The sequence below is a fragment of the Nelumbo lutea genome, chromosome 4 (assembly GCF_056320005.1).
Source record: "Nelumbo lutea isolate HS-2025 chromosome 4, American lotus-T2T, whole genome shotgun sequence".
NCBI classification, from domain to species: Eukaryota; Viridiplantae; Streptophyta; class Magnoliopsida; order Proteales; family Nelumbonaceae; genus Nelumbo; species Nelumbo lutea.
This window is the reverse complement of record NC_142687.1, coordinates 46,040,142-46,066,958: the sequence shown is the minus strand read 5'-3', so window position 1 is coordinate 46,066,958 and position 26,817 is coordinate 46,040,142. Positions and strand designations below refer to the sequence as shown.

The 26,817-nt window shown below is 38.5% G+C and overlaps 1 protein-coding gene across 3 annotated transcripts; it reads left to right on the top strand.

Moving 5' to 3' along the window:
• Positions 1-432: 432 nt before the first annotated feature.
• Positions 433-18,317, top strand: LOC148855552 (uncharacterized). 3 transcript variants are annotated; one of them, XM_088982939.1, is made up of 3 exons: positions 433-1,270; positions 1,627-1,940; positions 2,129-2,765. In XM_088982939.1, exons 1-2 carry the CDS (start codon positions 544-546, stop codon positions 1,932-1,934), a joined length of 1,035 nt encoding a protein of 344 aa, XP_088839065.1. In that variant the 5' UTR covers positions 433-543; the 3' UTR covers positions 1,935-1,940; positions 2,129-2,765. The 3 variants fall into 3 exon arrangements, with proteins under 3 accessions (XP_088839065.1, XP_088839066.1, XP_088839064.1); XM_088982940.1 differs by lacking the exon at positions 2,129-2,765 and adding an exon at positions 18,300-18,317 and having other exon boundaries at positions 435-1,270; XM_088982938.1 differs by lacking the exon at positions 2,129-2,765 and having other exon boundaries at positions 435-1,270; positions 1,627-2,088.
• Positions 18,318-26,817: the final 8,500 nt, after the last annotated feature.

Below are 26,817 nucleotides of genomic sequence, written 5' to 3'. Positions count from 1 at the left end.
CACTGGCCCCACACCATTCGTCTACTGTCAGATCGGTGGCACCAAACAACTGGATCTATGAGGTAATACAAAAAAAAGGATCTATCAGGTAGGACCCACGAGCGTAGGTTCCACAACCTTCGTAGCCACAGCCCTACTTAAAAAGAACAAAATAAAAAAAATAAATAAATGACGAAGAACATCTCTGCTCCGTAGCACCAAAACCAGCGTAGATGTACGACTCGCTACAGACAGGATTGATCATAAAAAAACACATAAAAGATTAAATTCTTGGACTCTACATTGTCCATAGCGCGTTGCATGTTTAACATAAGTTTTTTTGAGAATTCATGAAGATTTAAGTCCTCTCGTGATAATTTGAATTTATCCTGAGAAATTTCGTAGTCAATAGTGTGTAATAAAGAAACAAAAACGACCCTTGCCCCCCTCTTCACCCCAACGACAAGCAAATCATACCCAAACCCTCTCCTCTCCACACTCACAAACACACACTCTCTCTCTCTCTCTTTCTCTCTCTGGACCATCATCTCAAATGCCAAAACCATGTCGGAGCCTCCCAAGGCATCGGCAGTAATCCTAGTCGATCACCACCCCTACCACCATCCGGCACCAGCCCAACCACCGCTGCCGCCGCTCATCTCCCCCGGCACCACCACCACCCCATCCTCTGCCTCCCCCTCCTCTCTTGTCCGCGAATACCGCAAGGGCAATTGGACCCTCCACGAGACCCTCGTCCTCATCACCGCCAAGAAGCTCGACGACGAACGCCGCATCAAGGCCAGCTCCACCCCTCCCAACCCCCCCAATCACAAGCACTCCACCAAAACCGTCGAACTCCGCTGGAAGTGGGTCGAGAACTACTGCTGGAAGCACGGCTGCCTCCGGAGCCAAAATCAATGCAACGACAAGTGGGATAACCTGTTACGCGACTACAAGAAGGTCCGTGAGTACGAGGCCCGATCCGACGGTTCCAAAGAGAATCCTTCGTACTGGAAGATGGAGAAGCACGAAAGGAAGGAACGGAACCTCCCCTCCAATCTCCTCCCCGAGGTTTTCGAAGCCCTTAATGAAGTTGTTCATCGCAGATACCCCCCAAAAACAACCCCTCAGCCTCTTCCTCCCTCCGCTACAGCTCCTGCTCCTGCTCCTGCCCCTGCCCCTGCTCTTCCTCCGCCTCCACCACCCATCATTGTCCATCCTCCCCCGCCACCCCCTCCACCTCCTCCACCACCCCCACCACCAGAGCCAACGGTACCTCCGGCCGTTTCAGGTATACCTTTAAAGTTTCTTACTTCCATTATTATACCCGTTATTAATTCCAGATTATCAACAGCTGTTATTTAATCTTATTCAATAACTTATAAAAAAAATATAACTACTTTCATGTTTCTGATTTATGATAATAAAGTACTATTTTATTTACAAACAAAAGGACCCTTTTTCTGCAAATGATTTTGTTTATTTCTTTAATCAAATCGGAACCCGAAACAATCATTCGGACGTGTGATCACACGATACCTAATGATTCACATTTTTATCTTCAATATCAATATTAAAAAAAAAAAACAAAGGATAGACTGTTTTAATTCTTGTTTTTTTTTTTTTTTTTTGTTTATTTAACATTAGAAACGTCGGAATCAGCCGAGACGGAACGGAGTGAGAGATTAGAATCCGATACGAAACGCCAGAAGGTGCATAGCCTGGGGTCAAGCATAGTTCGAAGCGCGTCGGTCCTGGCTCGAACCCTACTTGCTTGTGAGGAGAAGAAGGAGAAACGGCACCAAGACGTGATCGAGATTGAGGAACGGAGGCTTCGGATTGAAGAGAACCGAAACGAGGTGAACCGGCAAGGGATTTCTAGTCTGATTGCAGCTGTGAGTAATTTATCTGGTGTAATCCAGTCCTTCGTTTCGGATCGCCGTGATGTGACGTGAAGCAAGGTATTTTGAATAAAATGAATATGGCTTAGCATACCATTCTTTTCCGAAATGTCGGTGTATCGGATGTAAAGATGCGATTAATTTCGGTTATTTTTTCTGGGTCAAAACTTTGGGTTATTGTTGTTTATTAATTTTTGCCTTGTTATTATTTTTTTGGTCTCTTTATTGGGGAATGGAGTGGAGCGTAGTTGTTGAATTATGGGTGGTCTCGGCACAGAGCTCCTTTTTCGTCCGGGAGTCAAAATGACTGATACGCCCTCCAGTTATGCTTTATTGACGAACGTGGTTGGAGTCAGAGTGTCAGACACGTTTGGTTTACTGTGAGGGGCACGTGAAGTTTCCGAAAAGTTTCTTTCGGGACTTGAGTTCGAGTCCGAGACGGGGTACGGTACAGACTACAGAGGGTATTGATAGAAGGGAAACTGGGATTATTGACCGGTGGTTAAAAACTTAAAACTAGTATTCAAGTGGCTGAGATTGATTTTTGTTGAAAGCTGAAACCTATCCGATGGTTGATCCTGATTAATCTTCAATTTTCTGGTTATGTGTGGAGTATTGTATGAGTGCCCCAAATTGTTTCAGTGTTGGAGGGGAAAAAATTTGGATTGGATTCTTACCGGTCTGGTTGAGTATTGAACCTAATTGGTCTAAAATATTGTATTAGAGCCATTGACCCAGATGGTTCAACCGGAAAAGAACCAGTGAATTTTCCTGTTGAAAAATTATGGAATACTATTTTCTTTGCCTGTTTTTGGCTATGATATTTGGTCTGGTTTAGACTCATGGCCGAATATTACTCCAAATTAATTCTGTTTCTTGGTTCAATGTTGGTCTGATTTTTAAAACAATACTCAAATGAACTCTTGTTCTTGGTTTCACTGTGTCTAGAAATCGTTGTTAATTTTGAAGTTTACACAATCAGATCCGAACCAACAGTCGAGCCAGGTTGGACCGGAACTGGGTTTCTACTAATTGGTAGCTTAAATAAAAAATTGTCAACAAGGTTCGAAGTATTGATGCGATATGGCGTATCGTATCGTATGATATCTTTTGGTCTCGATACACCTATTTATAGGTGTTCGGAGACCCATTTATTTCAATAAAAAACACTTAAGAAACATCTCTAAAAATCAAATTTTGACAAAAGAAACTTAATCATTGAGTGCTTGTTTTTTAGTACCGATATGCCCCTGCCGATACAAACTATATGTTTGCATATTATAAATATAAATAATGCAACCTCTATAGTAAATCAATTACTATTTGGAAAATGTTTTGTAATTTGTTTATTAATTAAAATATAATCTCATATAGCTCCGTGTCAGAGATGTTTTAATCGGATTTGAATGTTATTTATAAAATTTTGATATAAAATAGAATTTAAATCTTTTTTTTACTAGATATTTTCGCTTGTTGTTCAATAAGGCCAGTATAAAAATATTAATCTAAGCTTAAAAAATTAATGAATCTTAGGAAGTATATATCCAGTAAGGAAACAAATGCTTTTTCGGTTTTTCAGTTAAATCACCCAAAATAACATATGTGAGTTAAATAACTAAGAATAGGCTATGAATAGGATTCTAAAACCTTCAGTAATCATGCTGATTTTAAAATGATGTTTCATCTTGTTGGCTTATAACTATTGTTTGTGTAACCGTTTGATTACAGCTAAAATGACTAAATTGAATGACTTGTTTCTATGTCTTGTAGGTTTTGTATGTTTGTAATGCAAACTTATTTATGCTAATATAAGTTCATATGTGCAAATAAAAAGAGTGAAAATTTTAGTTTATTTTTGATTCAAGTTTTACTTTACTTGGTTTCAAGCTTTGCTTTACTCATTTGCTCATAAACAAAACCATGTGAAATATAAAATAAAATTCATAATTGCTCTCAACTCATTTGCATTCATAATTTTTCAGTAGTAAAAACAAAATTGGGCTGCAAACAAGAGGTTGTAAGCTTAGTCACAAATAAGTAAATAAATAAATAGATAGGACTTTGTGAACTTCTAATTGTTGAAGCTGAAGTTGGGTTTGATTTCTATATTCCTTGAATATTTTATTTTTTAAAGATAAAGCTATGGGCTTTTACCAGTCTATTCTAACCGAGGAGGGGTGTGAAAATCATGACTATCTTTTTCAAACCATTCCTCAATTGGTAACTCATGATGACAATATCAAGTTGATTAAAGTGCCAACATTTGAAGAAATAAAATCCACAATTTTCTCTGTGAACCCTGAGAGTGCCCGGGCCAGATGGTTTTGATGGTAGCTTCTTTATTACTTGTTGGGACATTGTGGTTTTGAAGTCTGCAAAGTAATCCAAGAGGTCTTCTTTACTAAAAGACTACCAAAGTATTATACTTCTACTTTTGTGGTCTTAATCCCTAAGAAAGAGAACCCAAGATCTTATATAGACCACATGCCCATAAGTCTCTGTAACTTTTGCTATAAGATATTTGCCAAAATTCTTGTTGATAGACTTGCTAGATTGTTACCTAAAATCAAAGCTCCAGAATATGGTGCTTTCACAAAGAGCAGAAATATAAGTGATAATATTGGCTTGGTGCAAGAAATGGTTGGTGAAATGGGAAGAAAAACCAGAGAAGGTAATGTGATATTTAAATTGGATATGATTAAAGTTTATGATAGAATGAATTGGAAGTTTGTTTTCTTAGCTATTGACAATCTTGGCTTTAGTCCAATTTGGATTAAGTTAATGAAGCTTTGCATGTGTAACTATTAATTCTCTATTCTCATAAATGGCTCACCTACTGGCTATTTTCATTCTACTAGGGTTTTGAGATAAGGAGACCCTCTCTCTTGTAGCTTGTTTATTATAGTTAAAGAGGTGCTCAACAGGGGTTTACATTTTATATACAATAATGGTCATGTGCCTTACTTCTCCATGCCTAGAGGCTGTATTCCTAATTCCCATAGCCTATTTGCTGATGATACAGTGGTTTTTGCCAAGGATAATAAGAAGGGTCTCCAAAACTTAATGATGTTTATCTTTGTACTTGTTAACAAGGAGAAATCTTTCTTCATGGTTCACAAGAACATGGCTACCTCAAGGGTAAACATGACCAAACAAGTTATTGGTTTCACCCAAAAATAGCTTCCTTTCACTTACTTGGGGGTGCCATTGATAAAAGGTGTTTGAGGATCGAAGACTTTGAACCTTCAACTAAAAAGATTTTACATAAACTTGAAGGTTGGAAGGCTAAAATGCTGTCAAGTGGGGGAAAGATCATTCTTATAAACATGTTTTTTTGGGGTGCTTTGGATTTTGGTAATAGGTTACATTGGGTGGGTTGGCAAACAATTTGCAAACCTCGTCAAGGTGGGTTGGAAATACACTCCATCAACGAGATAACCAAGAAACAAAATATTGGTCCAACCTTATACATTCAAAGTACATCAAGTCTACTCCAATTACTCTATTGAATAAGACATCTTGCACTAAATTATGGAGCAACATGCTTGAAGTTAAACACTTAGCATTATACCACTCCAATGGATAGTTGGAGAGGGGAAGTTCTCCTTGTGGTATGACAACTGGCTTGGATCGGGCCCTTTAATTCATGAAATAGAATATACTAATGTTGAAGAATTCTAGCTAAAAAGTGTGCTTAGTCAAGATGGTTCTTCGTTATTTAATATGGTGCTTGAAGTTCCTACCTATGTAAAACAATTGGCCTTGGATTCAAATTGTTGTGTCAATTAGTTGGCACAAAGATGTATGGAAGTTGGGTATCCCTCCTAAAATTTCAGTTTTCGTTTGGAAATTTATGCATAATGCAATCCGAGTGGATGAGTTGATTACAAAGAGAGGTGTTTCACTTAAGTGTGTTGTGGGAAACATAGTATGGAGACGATCAATCATGTATTTGTGACTGGTGTGCTTAATAAGAAGGTATAGTCTTACTTCATTTCTCTTTATGATACTAGTAAGTGCACATATGTTTTGCATACATCAATTCTAAATAATGATAATGATAGTAATAATGTATTAAAAAATCTTTATAAATATGTATTTTTTATTTTTATTTTCATATTTTATTTATTTTTATTATTAATCAGATGCAGATGGAAAAATCCAAATCTAATTACATAAAAATCACATCTAAATATGTGATAATTGGATTGAGTTGTAAAGTTTCAAGTATTTACAGGCCTACTTGCTTAGTTAGATTCTTCTTTTTGTAATGTTTTACCTTTGGGTGTATCATTTTTTTTTGTTCATTTATCAAAGGAATGGAAGATTTAAATAGAGGGAATTGAATGAGGTGAAAAGTAGTAGTCCACTTTACAATTTAAACCTCATCAAATGGGGTCTAAATTAAAAAATGAGTATTTTACCCAAAAGAAAATTCCATAATCTTATCCATATTTTTAATAGTAGTGTAAATATAGAATTATAGATATGTTCAGTTTTTCTATAATTTTTTTTTATTTCTCAGTATAAAAATAATTATGATATACCACACTTACTTTTTCTTTAATACGATAATTATATAATATTATACATGTGCCTAAATGTTTTTATTTGCAAAATTTATATATTTTTTCATTTTTATTATTTATTTATGACATTAGATGTTAACACATTCAACCCAAAAGTTGAATAATTTCATTTTTGGCCAGTTCTAAATTATGCATTTCATTTTCATTATCAACAAAAATAATTCTTGTTTATTACACTTATTGTTTAATTTGATTAACAAAAATATCATAAATGTGTCTAACTTTTCTACATTTTTGTAATTTTTTATATTTATTTTTGTTTTTAAAATTTTATTACCTAACTATGAGTTCATAGGTTGATCAATTTGATCTAGATGGTTGAATTGCTTATCTACCACATGATAAAGAATGGCTTTGTTTTCTAATTAATTTTAATATATGGGTTTATATTGTTAAAAATATTGACAGATTTAAATTAGTAGAATTTATTAGTGAAAAATAAATTAAATATAAGATTTAATAAGAGAAGATGAGAGTTAATACCTGAAGTATAAGACTTAGTAAGAGGGGATTAAATGAGGTAAAAAGTAATAATTGAAGTTACATTTTTAACTCTTACAATTAGATATAGACTAAATAAACAAATATGGACATTTTAGTAGCCATTAAATTTGACATAAGAGCTGTAATAAGATAACTTTGGGCAAATTTCTTAAACTACTCTTATGGTTTAGCTAATTGATTAACTCTACCCTTACTATTTACGTATTGTCTTAGAATATTCTTAAGTTTTTTGACAATTGTCTAAAACCTCCTTACCATTAACATCCATTAATGGAGAGATGAAAAAGTCTATTTTACCCATTATTCTTCTACAAATTTTCAAAATAAAATAGAGAAGAGAGAGAGAGAGAGAGAGAGAGAGAGAGAGAGAGAGAGAGAGAGAGAGAGAGAGAATACCAGCAGTGCAACCGTCCATGATGGGCGGTGGAATAGAGGAGAGCGAAGGCAAGGAGATCGGATAGCGCCGAGCCTTGCACTAGAAACTTGAGCTCATTACAGGAGTTGCAATTGAGTTGAGGTATGTAGAATTACTTGGAATTGGAGTTAAGGTATGCAACAATAACAACTAGGTTGTGGAATTGGACCTAAGGTATGTAGATTTACTCGACCATATTCCTTTCAACTTATCCTTATTGAAATCTGATGTAGCGCAATCCGGCTGCTCCCAGCTAGAGGTGATCTGGCTTCCAGTAGACAACGGACTCGGTTGATCTGCAAAAAGCAAACTAGAGAACCCAGGATTGCTTACTCGGTGAGATCACTCCGATGCTTAAGTTAGTACTTGGTTGCGAGTTGATAATAGCTTAGAATTGCAAGAGGGCTAGAGAGCAGAGATTACGCATACCTTTCTCCCTTGGGGGGTGGAGCCTTTATATAGTAGAGCCTTCGCGGGTTTCGCGGAGCAATTCCGGGATCTTTGTTACGATGAGGTCCATTTCCATATTAATTGGGAATAACACTGCCAATTGATAAGATTCATCACTTCCACCCGAATCGGACGGGGGGGATAATGCTATCTGTTGTGAGGCGTGATCCCGTAAGGCATGGAATCTGGTGGCGAGATCTTCGGGGTTGCCATGCAATGGTCAGTCAATATTACCTGAGCTAGTGCCCTTTGGATCCGACCTGGTATGAATGTCAAAGTGCCTTGGGACCGAGGTGGTCCTGATGCGATCGTGCCTTGAGGTGAACTTGTCCCGAGGTGGACTTGCCCCTAGGCGGTTTGGTTGTCCGAGCTCGATCCGTTGCAAACTTGGTGCGTTGGATTTAGTTGTCATTCTGCTAGTTAGGTCATGTCCTCGTGTCCCCCTATTACTAGGTCGGGCCAAATCACCCTACATTAATTGCCCCCTACTCCCCGAGCCAGGGTCCTGACCCAGTGCGAGGAGTTCATGACGACTCAAGTGGATTTGGTTCGAGGTCCAGGCAGCTAGCCAGATGAATCACGGATCGGACTTGTTTGGCCACTTGGCACAACCAAGAAAACCCAGGTCGCGTCTGGCCTACGCGCGGACGTCACACGATCTATAAACTCCGTGGACGTCAAAAAATGCGCTAAACCGATTTTATCCTCGGGGGTCGCATAGCCGATTTTCCTAGGAGACGCTGGATTTCTTCGATCTCGACCGTTAGTTCTCGGACATAGCGGCTATAACTAGGGGGTCCGTGACTCATTTTTCTCGCCACAAATTCTGTGATTGAGCTCTCTCGATGTCGCGTCGGATTCTTTCAGCTCGCTCCCTCTTTGTGTTTCGAGGTCGTCCTTCTTTTTGGTGAGTTTATGTTTTCCTTTCTTTGCTTCTCCTTTGTTTTCTATTTTAAGCATGTCTAGTTCTAGCATAGATAGGCTCTTAGGTAGCTCTAGCAAGGTTGGGGGTGCCGTTGTGCAATCTACGGCCCTTGCTGGGGAGGTCAGCTTGTCGTTGGGCGACTTCCCTCTTCAGTCTTTAGAGGGAACTTCCATGCCTGAAGTTGAGCCATCTCGGCTCAGGGAGACCGAGGTAGGAAGAGGGTTCATCCTCTAGAATGGAGGCCCCGTCTTCTTCTCGGGTTCGGGATCCAGATGACTTCGGTCCTTCTTCTTTGACCTCTGATAGGTTAATGCATTTAGTAGCTTGCTATTGTCTTCCCGATAGCTTGGTCTTTAGTCTTCCTCTAGGTCAATATCCTTGGGCTCACGATCACCATGAGCTCGCGGTCTTTGAGGAGTAAGGTTTTTTAACATCACCATCGACCAACTACACCCGAACATCCGAAATATAGTTGGTACTATCTCCTATTTCCACACGTATTACCGACCTCTGTCCCCAGATACCTTCAGTTCGATCTGTGCGATCAAGAGAAATTCTACTTGTCTACGCGGGGATGTTAGACAAAGCTATTACATCTCTCCTCGGCCTGGGTTCAAAATCCTGTTTGGCTGCCCAAACAAGGTTCTAGCATGGAAGAGGAGGTACTTCATTGTCCGAAATCTTGAAGGGTGATCTTTTGCAACTCACTAGAGGGTGGCTATCAAGGATCCCAGGGTGAGCATAAATGCGGAAACTAGGGCAGTTATCAACTTGTGGAGGGACCTCGGCCTCAGGGTGAAAGATTTCTTGGCCGAGGAGAAGCTTGTGCGAGTTGGTCTGAGCCCTCCTGGTGGGTTTCCACCTTGGTTTTTTACTTTAAGGTTCTCTTTAATTCGTGACTAATCTTTTACTCTTGCAGCTACCATGCCAGAGGTCATTGCCAAGGACCTTCTCAAGAGAGTTCAGAGAGGGAAGAAGAGGAAGGCTTCAAAGAAGCCTCGCAGGGAGGCTGATCCTTCCGCTCTTGCCCCATCCGAAGTCCTTGCCATGGAGCCGATCTCTATCGAGCTACCTGAGGAGGAGGTCCGTCCTCAACCCCCCGTAGTGGACATGGATGACGACCAGGAGGAAGATGCTCAGCCTCATGAACCGGGGAGCACTTCTGTACCCGAGCAGGAAAGCGTCCAAGCTCACAGGCTGGAGAGCGCTTCTACACCGAGGCCCAAGTCCTCCAAGGAGAGCATAATGACTCTTCGGCTCAGAATGCGCAAGAGCAGGGATGCTGTCTTTCTTGACGATGTCGCGGAGTGGGCTGACATGTCTACAACCATGCTCGGAAGCCAAGCTGTCGGTTATTGCATGGTGGTAAGTATCTTACTTTACATTTTATTTCTTTGTCAATTTCAAATGTACTTACCTTAGTTATATTTGCTATGTGAACTCCTCCATTCATTCGTTAATGTGCTAGTCCGAGATCCTTCTGAAACAGGCTAGGGATGCCGAGGAAAAGGCATGATAGCTTCATCGCGAACTGGACATAGCCCGGGGCGAGATACTCTGGGCCAAGAATGGAGATCGAAGCCAGTAGAAGCTGATCTTGGTCATGACTAAGGAGAAGGAGAAACAACAAGAACTAACCTCTGCACTGACCGAGGAGAAAATGAAGCAACAAGAGCAAATCTCAACGTTGACCTAGGAGAAAATGAAGCAATAGGAGCAAATATCAACGTTGACCGAGGAGAAGACAAAGCTTCAATGAGAGATCAAGAATCTCGAAGCGATAATCCAGGAGCGAACTAAGATCTCGAGACCACCATCCAAGAGGCACAAGCTGAAGAGAGAAGCCACGCCATTGAACGCTTCAAGGAATCCTCGGAGTTCCATGATATCCAGGTCAAATATGGATCGAGCTCCCATCATTCCGATTTCAAGCTGTGCAGGTACTTAGTGTGGCAGGAGTTCCCCTATCTTGATCTCGGAGTTGTCTCTATGTCGGGCCTTACCCTCGAGGTGGCAGAGGTGGCAAACGAAGAGCCTAGCTCATCAAAGGAGGAAAGCGACAACAAAGTCGAAGAGGTAGGCCCCTCGGGTCAAGAGGACGTGGGAGAGCACATGGAGATCGACCCTCCCTGCTGACAGTCCTCATGAGTGAATCTGGTGTTTTCCTCTTTCTGTGTTTTGGACGTATGCCCCAAGGCTACCGAGCTCGGGTTACAATGAAATCTTTGTACCTACACTCTTTTCATTAATGAAATACAAACTTTTCTGAGAAATCCTTGTGCAAAAATATTCTAAGTGTAAATGACTCCCGATCTGGGCAACAAGTGTATAGGTTATCCGAATTATCGAGTTACTGAACTGGACAACAAGTAAGGATAACCAAAGTAAAAATTTATCTAAGTGTTTGTTACCCCGAACAATCTACTTGGACTATTAGTAGAGGCACTTTATGTAACGTACGCGAGGTGAGCGACATTGTAGGGTATGCACCCGACCAATCCACGCTCGGGCTATTCATTTAAATGTCAGTTGTCCCTAACGGGCCCAACCTGTTGATATATGTTGAAATGGGCTAGACATTGTAGGGCCCACACCCGAGCTGTCTATGCTTTAGGCATTAGAAGTAATTTGCCTATGCCGAAGAGGCGACTAGGACTTATATGCCCATGCCGAGGAGGCGACTGAGACTTATATGCCCATGCCGAGAAGGCGACTGGGACTTGATCACCCATGCCGAAGAGGTGACTGGGACTAGCTCGCCCAAGCAGAAGAGGTGACGAGGACTTATATGATGCCGAGGTCTTTTATCAATTTGACACTTTTAGTCCTTGGACTTCTAGGAGTGACTCGCAGTCCACTCTCCAGTTCGATGATCACATGTAATATCGCCTTAAATTGTTGATGTTCCACGCTAGAGGTACTTGGTTTCCTTGTAATGTTTTGAGCTCGTACGTACCTTCCTCGAGTACCGCTTTACTAGGTAGGGACCTTCCCAGTTTGGTCCGAGCTTACCGACACTGGGCTCAAGCACCATAACTTTCCGAAGGACCAGGTCTCTGACACGGAAGTGCTGCTTCTTGACTCGTGCGTTATAGTACCAAGCCACTCTTCGCTACTAAGATGTGGTCCAGATATATGCGAGGTCCCATACTTCTTCCACTAGGTCGAGGTTGGTACGAAGCTCGTCATCATTGGTTTCTTCGTCGTATGCCTCCAAGCGTAATGTAGGCACCTCGATTTCGGCTGGGATTACCGCTTTCGTGCTATAGGTGAGGTTGAATGGGGTTTCACCTGTGGTGGTCTTGACGGTAGTTTGGTAGGCCCATTATACACTGGGTAGCTTGTCTACCCATAGTCCTTTAGCTCGGGATAAGCGGGCTTTTAGACCGCGGAGTATAGCTCTATTCGTGACTTCCGCCTGCCCGTTTGCTTGAGGGTGTGCCACCGAAGTAAAATTATGCTGTATCCCCATCTCGGCACACCAGTTTTGAAACTTGATATCTTCGAACTACTTATCGTTGTCAGAGATAAGCACTCGAGGTAGTCCGAAGCGATATACTATACTCCAAAATAAGTTTTGTACGCTGTGAGCTGTGATTATTGCTAGGGGTTCCGCCTCCACCCACTTCGTGAAGTAATCCACTGCTACCACCAAGAATGTCGTTTATGTCCGGTCGCTGGCAGCAATGGTCCAAGAATGTCGATTCCCCACTGTGCGAATGGCTATGGGCTAGTGAGGTACTTTAGGTTGGCAGCAGGTTGGTGGTGGATGTTGGCGGGCCTCTACGGGCATGCCCTTGGCAAGCCTCTGCGGTGTCTGTGATCCTGCCTTCTGGTACGCTCGCTCCTTCTACTTGGCATGAGCACACTCAATAAACATTTTCTTGGCATCCATCGACACCTCTACAAGCAAAAGAAAATAGACCAGTATCGCAAAACAAGGACGAGGGGCAACATGTTAAGGAATTGTAGGACCTCTCTTACCGAGGGGGGCAAGGTTGAGCCCCGCGAACGCTAACGAGTAGGTGGGCTACGTCAGCGACCTCCTCGTCCTAGAGCGGAGGGGGACACTTGTTGAATACTACGTTGGCCTCTCCCCCACCTCAACCTGAACCTCCACCGTTCGGGGCAAGAGACATAAAAAAACTTGTCCTTCCAGCCATGGACAGAAGAAGGGTTGTAAACTGGTTTTTCCCTTTGAGGATGGAAGTAGTACATGCTGGCTTTGGAAGTGTGCTTCCTCAGCACGAACATGGCACGAAACTTCTTTGAAGTCAACTCCACATCCTGAAGCCGAGCCCACACCAACGTGGCTATAATGGTCCTAAGGGCATTGGGGACGAGCTAGCTGATAGTGATGCCATACCACTCTAGCAACTCAGAGATTAAAGGTTGAAGGGGAAATCTAAGGCTAGACTCCAAAAAATGCTGGTATAAAAAGATTTCCCCCTCATCAGGGGTCCACGGCCGCTCATCGACGCCAGGAACCCTAAGTATGTCTATCCGAGGTATGTGGAACCTCCTGGCTAAAGACTAGACCTGGTCCACCACTAAGGAGCTATCAAACTCTGAGCATGGAAGGTTAATTGCAGCCACCCTTTGGGTAGCACTCCTAGCCACAGGTCCAGGATGGTCTCTGGGACTAACTCCCCCTCAGGCTCCTTCGACGATACTGATGCATTGCTCTCATGGGGAGAGTCATCTCCTCGGTGGCTGCCCTTGGCACCCCCAGAGGCTACTCTTTCCCTCAGTACCATCACCTCCTCCCGAAAGGGAACAACAGCCAGGGGACCCAAGGAAGAGAAAGGAGAAGGGGTTCGAGGAGAGCTCCCCTCTGAATTGTTTGGAAGTTCATAGCACTCAGGACCAGAGTCTAAGAAAGACATATTTTAAAGGAATTACCTAGAAGATGGAGGAAAAAAGAAAGAATATGAAGTTTGTTGAAGAGTTGAAGGTCTAGGAGCTATTCACTTAATAACCAGGGCGTCTAGAGACATGACGGGAGAATCACGACTTAGCCCTCTATTTATAGGAGAATGGATTTCACAGATCTTGCCCAATCCAATGGCCGCAAGTCTCCTGCCTTCGCTGCCCATCCAGGATGTGACACTCGTCACTCGACCTCTGGAGATGAAACGATGCTTGATTGGCGCTTAGTCTTTGGGAGACAAAATGGCATTTGATGAATGATGCTTAGCTTCAGGGAGAGGAAACGATGTTTAACAGCTGATGCCAAGCCTCGAGGTGATGAAAAGACGTCGGGCAAACCAGCAGGTCTACTCGCTACAACCCACCGGCTCGCGTGAACGGACCAGGTGGACGCATGAACCGATTCACTCGAAGACGACCATCCCCCTCACGGAAGGCTCTCCCTATGCCAGACTCGTATCAAACATGATCCCATGCTGCACACGGCCCCAGACTGTCATCGCATAAGTAGGAAGCATGGAATCAGCTCCACCGAGCCTCTTTCACCCCACGGTATCCAGCCGAGGCATCCATAGCTTCACTCCTCCTCCACGAATTGAAAATCAGGCAGATGCAAAACCGAGACGAAGGCAACGACACTGTAGGGTATACTCTGTTGAACGAGGCCCAACGACACCTATTGGTATTGACACTCCCTTCGGGAGTAGGGGGCAAGTGATGTAGGTGCATTTGGTTGGCCTGTACGGGGTTGATGTGTGTTGAACCCAAGGGCGCCAACCTGAGCGTACCATGGGGACACTCAGGGCTCTGGTAGAGGATTTTGCCAAGCCCTCGTATGGCTCGTATCTGGACCTCCAGACCCAATTATTCCTAGGCTACTCTAGCTATAAATATGAAGCACCCCCTACGAGGTAAGGGGCTAGACTCTTTAGACTCGATTTAGAGCTTGAGTAATATCTAAGCACTACTTCCCTCTAGAGGACTTAAGTGCTATTTAAGTCCTCATCTAGACCCTTTGGCTCCAGACCTCTGACTCACTTTACTCTCGTACTAACTTGATCGTCGGAGTCCTTGCCTCGGGTACCAACCCGAGGCCTCTGACACATCTGTCCTTGTAGGACCTCCTTCGGACCCCTTACACATCGTACTTGGTGCCGGCCTTTGGCTTCTACAGTATTCAAAGAAGACCTTCCACCTTAGACATGGTCCTCGGCCTCGGCTTCCCCTTCTTCGGACCTTCGAAGCCCTCGACCATCTCCATCGAAGCTCAGGAGCGAAATTACCTTGTTGTCCTCAGCCAATCTTAGCATCAACAGGTATTAACTCCCATTTTCTCTTATTAAATCTTATATTTAAGTTATTTTTTACCAATAAATGGTACTAATTAGATCTATGTCAATATTTTTAACAATATAAACCCATATATTTTAAAACTAGCTAAAAAACAAAAACATTCTTTATCCAAGTGGTGGCTAATCAATTCAACCATCCAAATCAAACTGATAAACCTACGAAGTTATAGTTAGGTAACAAAACTTTTAAAATATAAATAAAAATAAAAAATTATAAAAATGTAAAAAAATTTGACACATTTATAATACTTTTATTAATCAAATTAAAAAAGAATTATTTTTATTGATAATGAAAATGAAGTACATTACATTGACGATCAAAGAAATGAGCAAAGCAAACACATCTAAAAATGCAAGGTGGTAAACTAAACAAGGGGGCATCGAGAAACAATATAATATGAGGTATCCTATTGTGTAAGCTTGATGAAGGCATTTAGTTAATGAGATAATAGGTAGTAAGAAATACGCCTCTCCAATAAATTTTTTAACACATGCATTTGGATAATGAGGTCTAGAAAATGGCAGTTTTTGTGTTTAGATACACCATTCTGTTGTGGTGTATCAATGCAAGATGTTTGATGTAGGATACAATGTTCATTGTAGAATTTAGTAAATGGTGTAGACATGTATTCTTTAGCATTATCAGATTAAAGAACACAAATAGTGGAGCCAAATTGGGTTTCTTTTTTCATGAAAAAAAATTGAATACAAAAAATGCTTCAAACCTCTCATTTAACAAATATAACCAAGTAACTCTAGAAAAATCATCAATAAAGGACATGAACCCCAAATATATGAATGGACCAACTAAAAAGGTTTGAATACATGACTCATAGCTTGACGAGGATGAGCAGTCTAAGATTCTTGCTAAGATGACATACATCACACTAAAAATTGATGTTGGATGGAAATGAAATAATTATAACATGAAGACTCTGCAATGAAGGATGACCCAGTCAGCAATGAAGCTGAAAGGGAGACACTTCGGAATAAGAAGATTGAAAGGTAGTATGTCCTAACCCACCTTGTAAGTAATAAAGATCACTAGATTCAACTCTTCCATTAATTGGTTGAATTTGTCTTCCAATGTGGAGGTGGTCTAGCCACATTTAACCTAATTGGTTAGGTTTAATGCTTTACTTCTTTACGGTAAGAACATGCTACTGTGCCATAGAGATATCATAACAATTAGATAGGTCTAATGCATTAATGTATTTAACCACTAATTCATGCTACTGTGCCAGATTCATGCTACTATCTAAGAGGCCATTAACATATCATGTTACACTTTCACAATGCTTCTCTATTTCTAATTTTCTGATATATAATTGGTGGTGTTAATCCTCAACACGAATTGAGATTTCTTCACTATATCTCTATATCTCTTATATTTTTAAATATATTTCTTGCACTTCAAATAAGCTGCTTCTTACTTTAATAATCATTTTGAACATTGCAAAAATGCTTGTCAACAAAATCTTAATAGACTTGTATGAAAACAATGCAATCAAAACCTACAAAATGATAAGTATGCATGGTCTCCATCATTTTGAAATTCATTATGAATAACGGGAGATTCCTCCTTAGAAATAGGTTTTTCATCAAAGATTAGAGGACTATTCCAATCAATGTATTTTTTTCTTTAACAAATGTTATTAAGGAGAATGACCATATGTAAGTTTTTCATTAAATCGTCAACAGTATTAAACCAACTAATGAAGCCATCGAATTTGAATTTACCTTTAAACTCTAAAGTTGCTAAGGCTCAGTTTGGAAAGAGTACAAACACAAATATGTAGAATGCAAAACCTAGTATTTTGTATTATTTTGTACCTATTTGTACTGTATATATTTGCATTTGTTCTCTTTCCAAACTGAGCTTAACTTCTTCATGAAACTCAAACTCATGAATACTCTTGAGGCTATAACTTTATGAAATCCTGGGAACTCAACCTTGAGATTTATTTTCCACTACTTTTCACCACACACAATTACAACTAGTTTGGTTGCTTGTCTTGATGATGATAAAGAATGAGTGGAGGTACCACCATGAATCTCTAGGATCTCGGTCTTGAGACTGATTTCTCAGTGTTTATGGTCACCACCCACAATTACAACCAATCGGTTGCTTATCTTGATGGTTAAAAGGAATGAGAGGAGACACTTGCATCAAAGTTGCTATCCCCTATTTTAGAATGAGAACATAATGGTCTCAACTCTTAAGCAAGTGCATCGGCTTTTTTTCTTAACTCTTCCACCTGTTTTTGTATTTTTGTACGTTGTTGTTTTCCTACTCTATGATGTGAGCTACTTGTTTTTTCTTAGGAGACATAGTCAAAAGAAGAATAATACTTGTACTCTAATACAAACTAACATAGTTTATAAATAAATCACATTTAGAGAACCTTCAAAGAAAAGAACTAAATCTGAAAATAAGAAGAACTTAGTAAAGATGGGTTCTCAAAATCTAACTTAGTAAATGCTTATTCAGTTGGGGCAAATCTCATATTACATCACTTGTGCTCTTCAATTGGCATAGGTTGGAAACAACTTATGCTAAGAGAAGCTACAAAGAAAAGAACTTAAGCCAAAAGAAGAACAATTCTTTAATATAATTACTAATAAAAAATCAATTGAATTATGAACAATGAGCTACTCCTTATATATACTACAATTACACCCTTAACCTCGTAAAGTAAGGTTTTTAAACCTAACTTGCTTTTCCTTATTAGAAACCTACTAAATCTACTAAAAGGAGAGTCTATATTGAAATCAAACTTAATTGGGAATTCAGAAATCACACTACTATTCTAAATTGGTAAATGAGTAGTAAGATGGGTCACTAGAACCAAGTTGCATGTTAAACACGTATTCGGTTGGGTGTGATGTCATCCCTATTTCTCACGTGTTTTGGAGTGATCCCATTTTTCATAGAATTCATTTCCAAGAATCGGTAAATTGAAATTTTTTTTTTTTTTGGTTCTACCTCTATTTTTTTATGGAAAAAATGAATCATTTTATGGATGATCAGAAAATAATTGGTCTAGATCTCATGTAGGAATGACTAAAAAGAATTGTATTTTCTGATAAGACCATAATGGAAGCAGTCAATCAATATGGATTGACCCAAAATTTGATTCAAAATCAATGTAAAACCCTATGGATATATAGATAGCTCTGCTTGTTTTTATTTTATTTTATTTTTTTTAATTTAATTCATTCAACTATTTGTTTTCCTTTTGTTATGAGAAGCAGAAACTTATACGGATGGGCATCCTAATTGGCATGGTGGTATTTTATTGATGATTGAGGGATATATTGTCATCTCTACAGAGGCGAGGATATGCATAGTAGATTCCAGAAGCTTCATGGGTTCAGCCATAGTCTTGTGTTTCATTGAATGCTTCATCGTTTTACAGTACATGAACTGTATGTACCATCAATCTTCACAAGCTAAATGAAGTTGCTTGAATCGAGGTTAACATAAACTAGATTTTGAATCACATGGAAACTGAAGTAATTACACTTGTTGTAGAAGGTAACTGAAGTCTAAAGCCTGAGAAATTTTGGAAAGGAATGAATATGATACAGATCCATATTCCAGAGAGCAAGGATAACCAAAGTCAGGAGGAAAATAAGGATTTGACTCTGGAAAAGATCAACTACTTCGATATGCTAACGAAGTTCAAGGAAAATAAAAGTTTGTAAAGGAACATCACGTTAAGCAAATCATGGAGTCCTACACAAATATACACAAAGATACACTTTCTATACACCAAATATTTGAGGCAGAAGGGAACAATCAAAAGTAATGAACTAAAAGCAACTAAAAACCTGGGTTCATGAAAAAAGCTAGCTCTGACAAAAAGTCGTCAGTATTATAAGTATTCCCACTGGAATAACACAGACATCCTAGGAATGTCATCCCTTTTCCCTCAAATAGATATTGGTCGGTGTCAATTCCACAGTCATGATTTGCTAGGTTATCAACCACTTGATTGTGTTCCCTGTAAAGTAGAGAGAACTATCTAAATCCAACCAAGACTATTAGTGAATTATTCTGATACTTCTCTAGTTTCAAAATAACAAAGGAGTTGTTATCTAAATCCAACCAAGAGTGCTATTAGTGAATTATTCTGATACTGCTGTATGGTTTCAAAATAACAAAGGAGTTGAGGAGGGTGAACAACCTGCCTTAGACCAAAACCATCACTTTCTTCTTTTCTTCTCTATTTAAGCCACTAAATATGAAATCTTTCTCCACATTTGGGGGAAGGCTATAACTGTAGGCTGATAGAACAGCAATCTTGAATTTACCACCTAATTAAGCTGCATAGAAGTCTTATGGCTGTCCGGGAGTCATAATCTGGTCAAGAACTTGAATCGATTGATCTGTTAGCTTTTGAATTAGAACAGTGTAGGGTACTCTGTCAACTAGAAGACTAATTAATGTGGCCAACTCGATCGTATCATCTATCCAATGGAAGACCCTCTTTACTCAGGAGTGGTTCTGAAATCCATATTATGGTTTTGTACTTACTATACATGTATGTGTATAACTTTGCAGTACTAATGGCAGCCTTCAAAGTTTTCAAAATTTTAAATGCAAAGTGGCTTGGCACAAGGCTCTTCTTTTGCCACGTATTTAGGGGTCCTCTGGATTGAAATATGACAGGTGAAAAGAGGGTGAAGTGGCAAAAATCTTGGATCCATTGTCTCTATCACCTTTGATGCCTCCTGTTAATACTATATATTGAAACAACAACTTGAACCCTGTTGCAATGTAGACAGATCATTAGGACCTCTGGTGGTCCAGCACAACAATCCACCATGTAAACTGTGTTGCAACCACAGCTTCAACCTATTCAGAATTCACAGCGGCGATTAGATTAGGATGCTTTCATGCATGTATTAATCCTGTTGTGTTAATCGATCAATACTTTGAAATGGAGAAACTACAAAATTCTTTCTAAGATATTTGTTTTCCATTTGTCAATGTATCTTTACACATTCGGCCAAGCTAGTAAAGATGGCTCATCCACTATCTTTACACGGGTAGTCCCACAGATATTGGGTTCTCGCTTCTAGGTCTCTTTGTTATATAACTTGTCTAAATGTGGGCCTAACATGAATGTACTCAAATTTAGAGGGTACTATACAAGTTGGTCGATTTGTTTTCCTAACAAAAGTGGGCCTCACACCTCTTTCCCATGAAGTCTCTTAAAATAGGGGAGTTATCTAAAACATGGTTTTCAAAACATCATAACCCGTGTGGTCGAACCATTATTGGTCTCTTAAATGGTTCCACTTTGTACCTAACACACAATTTTTCAAAAAAACATTGACTCAGTCAGAAAACTGCTGTTGAATTGCTAAAATATTCAATTCAGTCAACAGTTCTGGGCCATTTTTATTTTTTAAACTTTTAAAAATGTCATGGTCCGATCTTTTGGACCGTACCATTGAATTGTTCAACCTCAAAACCGGTGATTAAACCGGTTCCACCTTTGGGTTAATTTTTAAAACCTTGATAAAACTGAATCTGGATCTCCTACCCACACCACTCACAGGAAACTACAGTTATACATTGGAAACATTTCCTCATGAATAATAACATATAAATAGAGAAGATGTTCCTAATATACAGCAGTAGCAGTAGGGTCTTGTGGGTAGGAGATCCGAGCTAATAAATCTAGATCTTGTATCCAACAAACCACCCATTACAAAGTCTGATAAGTCTTATAAATTCCATTTTTATGTTTCTTTCTGGTTTGAGGACATTATTATTCATGATTTTGAAATAATTTCTAAATGTTTCCCTTGACATCGTCTCAAGATGGGCCCTCATTGTATTGTCCCATGAAGCCGAAAAAAAAGAAAACTGATATATGGTAGCCATCTCTCTCTAAATTAAAAAAAAAAAAAAGAAAACATCCTATAACTAATGTGATCTACACAAATATGGACAGGGAAATACATACAAAATAATATAAAATATAAGGTTTTACACTTTATATATTTGCATTTGTACTCCTTCCAAACTCAGCCTTAAGGAAAATATATTGATCTGGCTGTTCACGGTATTGACGATAAGTCTGAGCATTATTTGGTTAAAATCGAAATATCAAATTGAAATTTTTGATTTTGATTTTTTGGTTCAGGTTTTCAGTTTTTGAGTAATTCGGTTTGGTAAGTTCAATTTTTAGGAATTTCTGTTTTAGGTTTCGGTTTTCAGAGTTAGAAATTCAGTTAACTGAAAAAACTGAATTAACCTAAATTCATTATATAATATATAATATATAATATACAACATATAACATATAATATATAATATTCTATGTATTTATATATTAATATGTTATATATAATGTATTATAATGAAATTCAATTTCATAATATATTACATATTATAGGTTATATAATATGTAATATTTTATATATATATTAATTAAATTCGATTTTTAACTGAAAACCAAACTGAAAATTTTTATTTCAATTTTAAAATTTTTGATTTATTTATTTCAAATTTTAATCGAATAAATCGAATACTCACCCCTTCAAATATCTATTTAAACTGGGTTGTCTATTAGTTGTAAAGAGCTAAAGATTAGGACCATCCATTTAATTATCGAATACTACAAGTTTACTCCAGGTGTCTGCAAGTTAACATTCCCATGTTCTTTTTTTTTTTTTTTCCATTTTTTTTATCTTAGTTTACTTAGGTCTTTTGCCTTTAATTTGAAGTGCCATCCAATTGCAGCATGGGGGTATGTTGGAGCTAAAGATTAGGACCCTCCATTTTCAAGAAAACTTTTGTTCCTTCCTGTATGTACTTCCGCCTTTTCTACGGTGGATGACAAAGCCACACCTCTTTGTTCTTTTTGAATTTTTATGGTACAATTAATTAAGAGGAGCGAGGCCAGCAGGCCACGCCCCAACAATTAGAACAGACAATAGCTATCAGATCAGCCCAAAATCTTGGCATCTCTGGTTCTAAGCTGATTAGCCAACCGAGCCATTCACTTGATTGGCTTCTCTAAAACATGATGAACAGAGATGTCTAAGCCCAAATCTTCAAATCCAGAATAATGTTCTAAATGCGCCAAGGTGCAGAGTACTCCTTTAAACAGTCAATCATCATCAATTTCGAATCTCCTTCACACACCCTTCTTACCACGCCAACCAACAATCGCACCAGAGCTGTTACTGGCAATTCACCGAATAGCTGTTGTACCGTCTTCACCTCTGGATACATTGAACTTGATTTTGATATCTGCTTGAATTGGCAGATTCTACTTGGCCCATTTGACATTCCCGCAAGGCGGGCAGTATTGAGAGTTTGAGAAACTATTCGCATTCACTGTGAAAAATCAGAAGTACGTGTTTCTAGGAAGGAGCGACAAAAACTCAGCAATTGGAATTACCATCCCATGTAATCTCAAAATCTCTCAATCTTTTTTACACCTTGACTGTGTAATGGTGTTGGAAAAATAATGATAAATAAGGCAAAATGGAATTTATGTAAACTCTTTCCAAACTCGAAGAATACTGTTGGTGTAGATGCAGAAGAATGTGGGGCTGAAAATTGTAGAGAAAAAAAAGGAGGGATGTCACTTGGTCATTCTTCTTAAAAGAGCATTTACCTTTTACAAATCAGTTGCCAAAATAAAACATCCCATAGGCCACTGGTAGGCATGAAAAGCATCCTCAATCCCCTTCACATGCATGTAGAGATATATATTGTTCTCTTCTTATGGGTCATTACCTATAGAGAGAACAATCCTAGTAATATACTCAAAGCCAACTCTTTTCCTAAACAATGTGAGACAAGAGTCTCCTTCATGCAATAGGAGGGAAAGAGAGGAAAGACAAAACTAAAACAAAAAGGAGAGAGAGAGAGAGAGTGAGAGAGAGGAGATTCTTTAAATTCTAATAATCCCCCACAAGATTCAAAATTACAAGAAGATTGAACACTTCAGCATCACAGTGAGAAAAATATTCATGGTTTGGACTCACAGTGAGAAAAATATTCATGATTTGGACTTCAATCAATAATTAGGTATGATAGTCTGTGTTGCAGAGTATGAGTGGAGTCAAATTCTTTTAACTTTTCTTCTTTGTCTTAACTAGTTAATCTGCCAACCAATTCAACTCACCAATTCCTTACTGGTGCTTTTGTTTTGGAACATTTTGGCCTTGTTCCCTTCTTGGAGTCATGAATGTTTTAGATAATTAGCCCTTAGACATCTCATAGAAACTACCACACTTCACACTCACTTAGGTTGGTTATTTAGTGTGCATTGCACACAATGTTCTTAACCGGCTAAGAGTCTTATACTCACCCTCCCCATTTTGCAATGAACACTATCTTACTTTGGCATTTGTAATGGGGCACAAATTAATAGTGCTTTTTTAAGTCATCTAGCAACTCATTTTTATTCATTCAACCTAATTCTAGGGATCTCTTTTCACATTGGTTGAGTGTCCATCACCAATGACTTATTTAATGGGTTTTAATCCCATTCTTACCAATGCTTTATAAACTATTTTAGAAGTTTGTGGTTTGGTTAATGAATCCATGAGATTCTTTTTAGACCTTACAAAATCCAATGCGGTTGTACCTTCGTTGAGGTATTGTTTTACCAAGTTGTGCCTTAGGTGAATGTGCATTCTTTTACCGTAATACGTTTTATTATTGGCTTTGGCTATTGTTGCTTGACTATCACAATGATGGAATCGGCCATGGCCAAAGTGGCATATCTACCAATAAGTTCCTTAGCCATTTTGCCTTAAACCCTGCCAATTATAATGCAATGAATTCAGCCTCCATTGTTGAACTAGTGTTATAGGACTACTTTACTGATTTCCAAGAAAGTTCTCCACCTCCTAGGGTAAAGACATACTCACTAGTGGAAGTACTATTCTCTGAATCTGAAACCCAATTTGCATCAATAAAGCCTTTTAAAATAAGAGAAAAACCTGAATAATGCAAACCAAAGTTTATGGTTCCCTTTAAATATTTTAATAATCTTTCTAGATCTTCCTAGTGTTCATTACAGGGATTATGAGTATGTTGACTTAGTTTTCCAACCGCTATTGCTATATCCGGTCTTGTGTATTTCATTAAGTATGACAGATCCAATTATGCTTGCATATTTCTTTTGTGAAGCATGTTCTCCTACATGTTTGCAGTCACGGTGTCCAAATTTTCTAAGTATATTTTACTACATCCAGATTTGTACCCATTATTAGCATATCATCAACATATAGGTAGATCATGACTCCTTTATCATTTATAAACTTGTTGTAGATGCACCTATCAGAATCATTTCTACTATATCCATTTGTGATTAACACACTATCAAAATTTTCATGCCATTATTTGGGAGTTTGTTTTATGCTATACAAAGACTTAATTATTTTATATACTTTGTTCTCTTGTCCTGGCACTATGAAGCCTATAAGTTGTTTAATATATATTTTTTTCTCTAATTCTCCATTTTAAAATGTTATTTTTACATCCATTTGATGAACTACTGGTGTATAAATAGATGCTATAGCAAACAAAACTCTAATTGTAGTTAGCCTCGCAGCTGGGGAATATGTGTCAAAGAAATCTACATCTTTCTTTTGCCTGAAGCCTTTAACAACTAATTTGACTTTAAATTTATTTATTGTACCATCTGGCTTTAACTTCTTAAATATCCTTTGTAGTCTAGTGCTTTATTTCCAGGTAGAAAGTCCACAAGTTCCCAAGTGTGATTAGTAATCAATGAGTCTATTTCACCTTTTATGGCTTCTTTCTAGAATGTTGCATTAGGAAAGGTTATTGCTTTTTGATATGTTATTGGGTCTTTGTCCACCAAAAACATAAACATTCTGTCACCTAAGTTTGATTCTTTTCTTTGTCTTTAACTTTTCTTTATGTTTGGTTCTTGATTACCCGAATTAATATTTTCAATACTATGTGAAGTACTGACTTCTTGAGCATTTAACCATTGTTCTTGGTTTCTGTTATAAAATTGGGGTGGTTCCCTATTTATAGTTTCCTTTTTTAATGGGAATAATGTTCAAAGAATTTTGTATCTCAGGACTCAACTATTGTGTTGTACTCTACAATATTTATCAATACTTTTAATTATAAGGAACCGATAAGTTGCATTGTTTTGTGCATATCCAATGGATATAAAGCCATAGGTTTTTGGTCCAAATTTCTTTCTTTTGTGTTTAAGTATTCCAACGTTTGTTAAACAACTCCAAACTTTTAAGTAGTTTAAATTGGGTTTCCTGTTATGCCAAAGTTCAAATGGTATTTGTCCTTTTTTCTTGAGAGGTATTCTATTATATAGGTGATAAGCCATTAGGATTTCTTCTCCCCACAAGTTCAGAGGTGCACCTAAACTAATTAACATAGCATTCATCATTTCCTTTAATGTTCTATTGAGTTTTTCTATACTTCATTAAATTCAGGTTGGTAAGGTGCTATGATTTCATGTATAATTCCCTTTTCTTCAAAGAATTTCCTAATGGTTTCTTTATCATACTCAGTTTCTCTATTTATTCTAAGTCTTTTTATTTTCTTGAGATATGATTTTCTACTTCAGTCTTGTATGTTATAAAAGCTTATTTAGCATCATCTTTTAATATAAGTAAAACAACATTTGCGTATCTAGAGAAGTCATCTATAGATGTTGTATAATATCTTTTTCCTCTTCTAGCTTCATGAAAGTTAAGATCCCCTAAATCACTATATACAAGCTACAATAATTCGGGTTCTCTTTCTACACTTTTATGGGGGTTTTTAGTAAATTTTGCTTCTACACATACTTGGCATTTTTCCCAAAGTCGTTCTTCTTTTGATAACGATAATCCTTCTTGTGCCCAGGTTTCCCACATACAAAGCATCTTTTTTTCTTTTGTTGCTTCTTGAATTTCTGATCATTTTGACATTCAAATTCTTTTTAAATTTTGTAGTCATTTCCTCAAGTAGATTGGTTTTGGAAATCTGAATTTTCTCATATTCATTTTCTTTCTATTCTTTTCTTGTATTTTAATTCAGACCCCTACTTGGTCTAAAGTAGTGTCATTTCTCTTGTGCTTTGTACTTGTTTTGAACTCATTCCATGTATGTGACAATCTTTCTATGAGATAACCAACAATAAATTGATCTAGTAGTATCATGCCTTCCTTTGCTGCTTCCCACACAAGCACTTGAAATTCATCTATTTGGGCAAAAACATCAATGTCTCCTTTCATGGAAAAATGTAGGAAATTATTGGCAATGACATACTTCTTATTTCCTGCATTTTCCAAAACATATTTGTTAGCTAAAGTATTCCAAATTTCGTAGGCAAAATTGTAGGAACAATAGACATTGTACAATTCATTGGATAGACAATTTAGGATATGGTTCTTGCAAAGGTGATAAGCCAAAGAGACATGGAGACACAAAACAAACAGGTAGAAGAAGGAAAATGATTTAAATAACCTTTGAAATTCAAAAGTTGAAATAGGTTAACCCGGTCAAAGACAAATGTTTTGGTGTAGTGTGCATATACACACACATGCACACACGCCCTCGCCCACACCCCGTCCCGACTTGACTCGGTGTGTGCGTGTGTGAAAAGCATATCCAACCCCCCTTACATGCATGTGGAGATACATATTACTCAACTCCTATGGGTCCCTACCCATAAGGAGAGCAATCCTAGTAATATACTTCAAGCCAGCTATTTTCCCAATCCTCCTAAGAGGGGGGAAAGGGAGAAAAGAC

Excerpts from the sequence above, each read along its gene's own strand:
- LOC148855552 (XM_088982940.1), top strand. The coding sequence starts at position 544 with ATGTCGGAGCCTCCCAAGGCATCGGCAGTAATCCTAGTCGATCACCAC. Across the intron at positions 1,271-1,626 it reads GGTACCTCCGGCCGTTTCAG|AAACGTCGGAATCAGCCGAG; the intron begins GTATACCTTTAA and ends ATTTAACATTAG.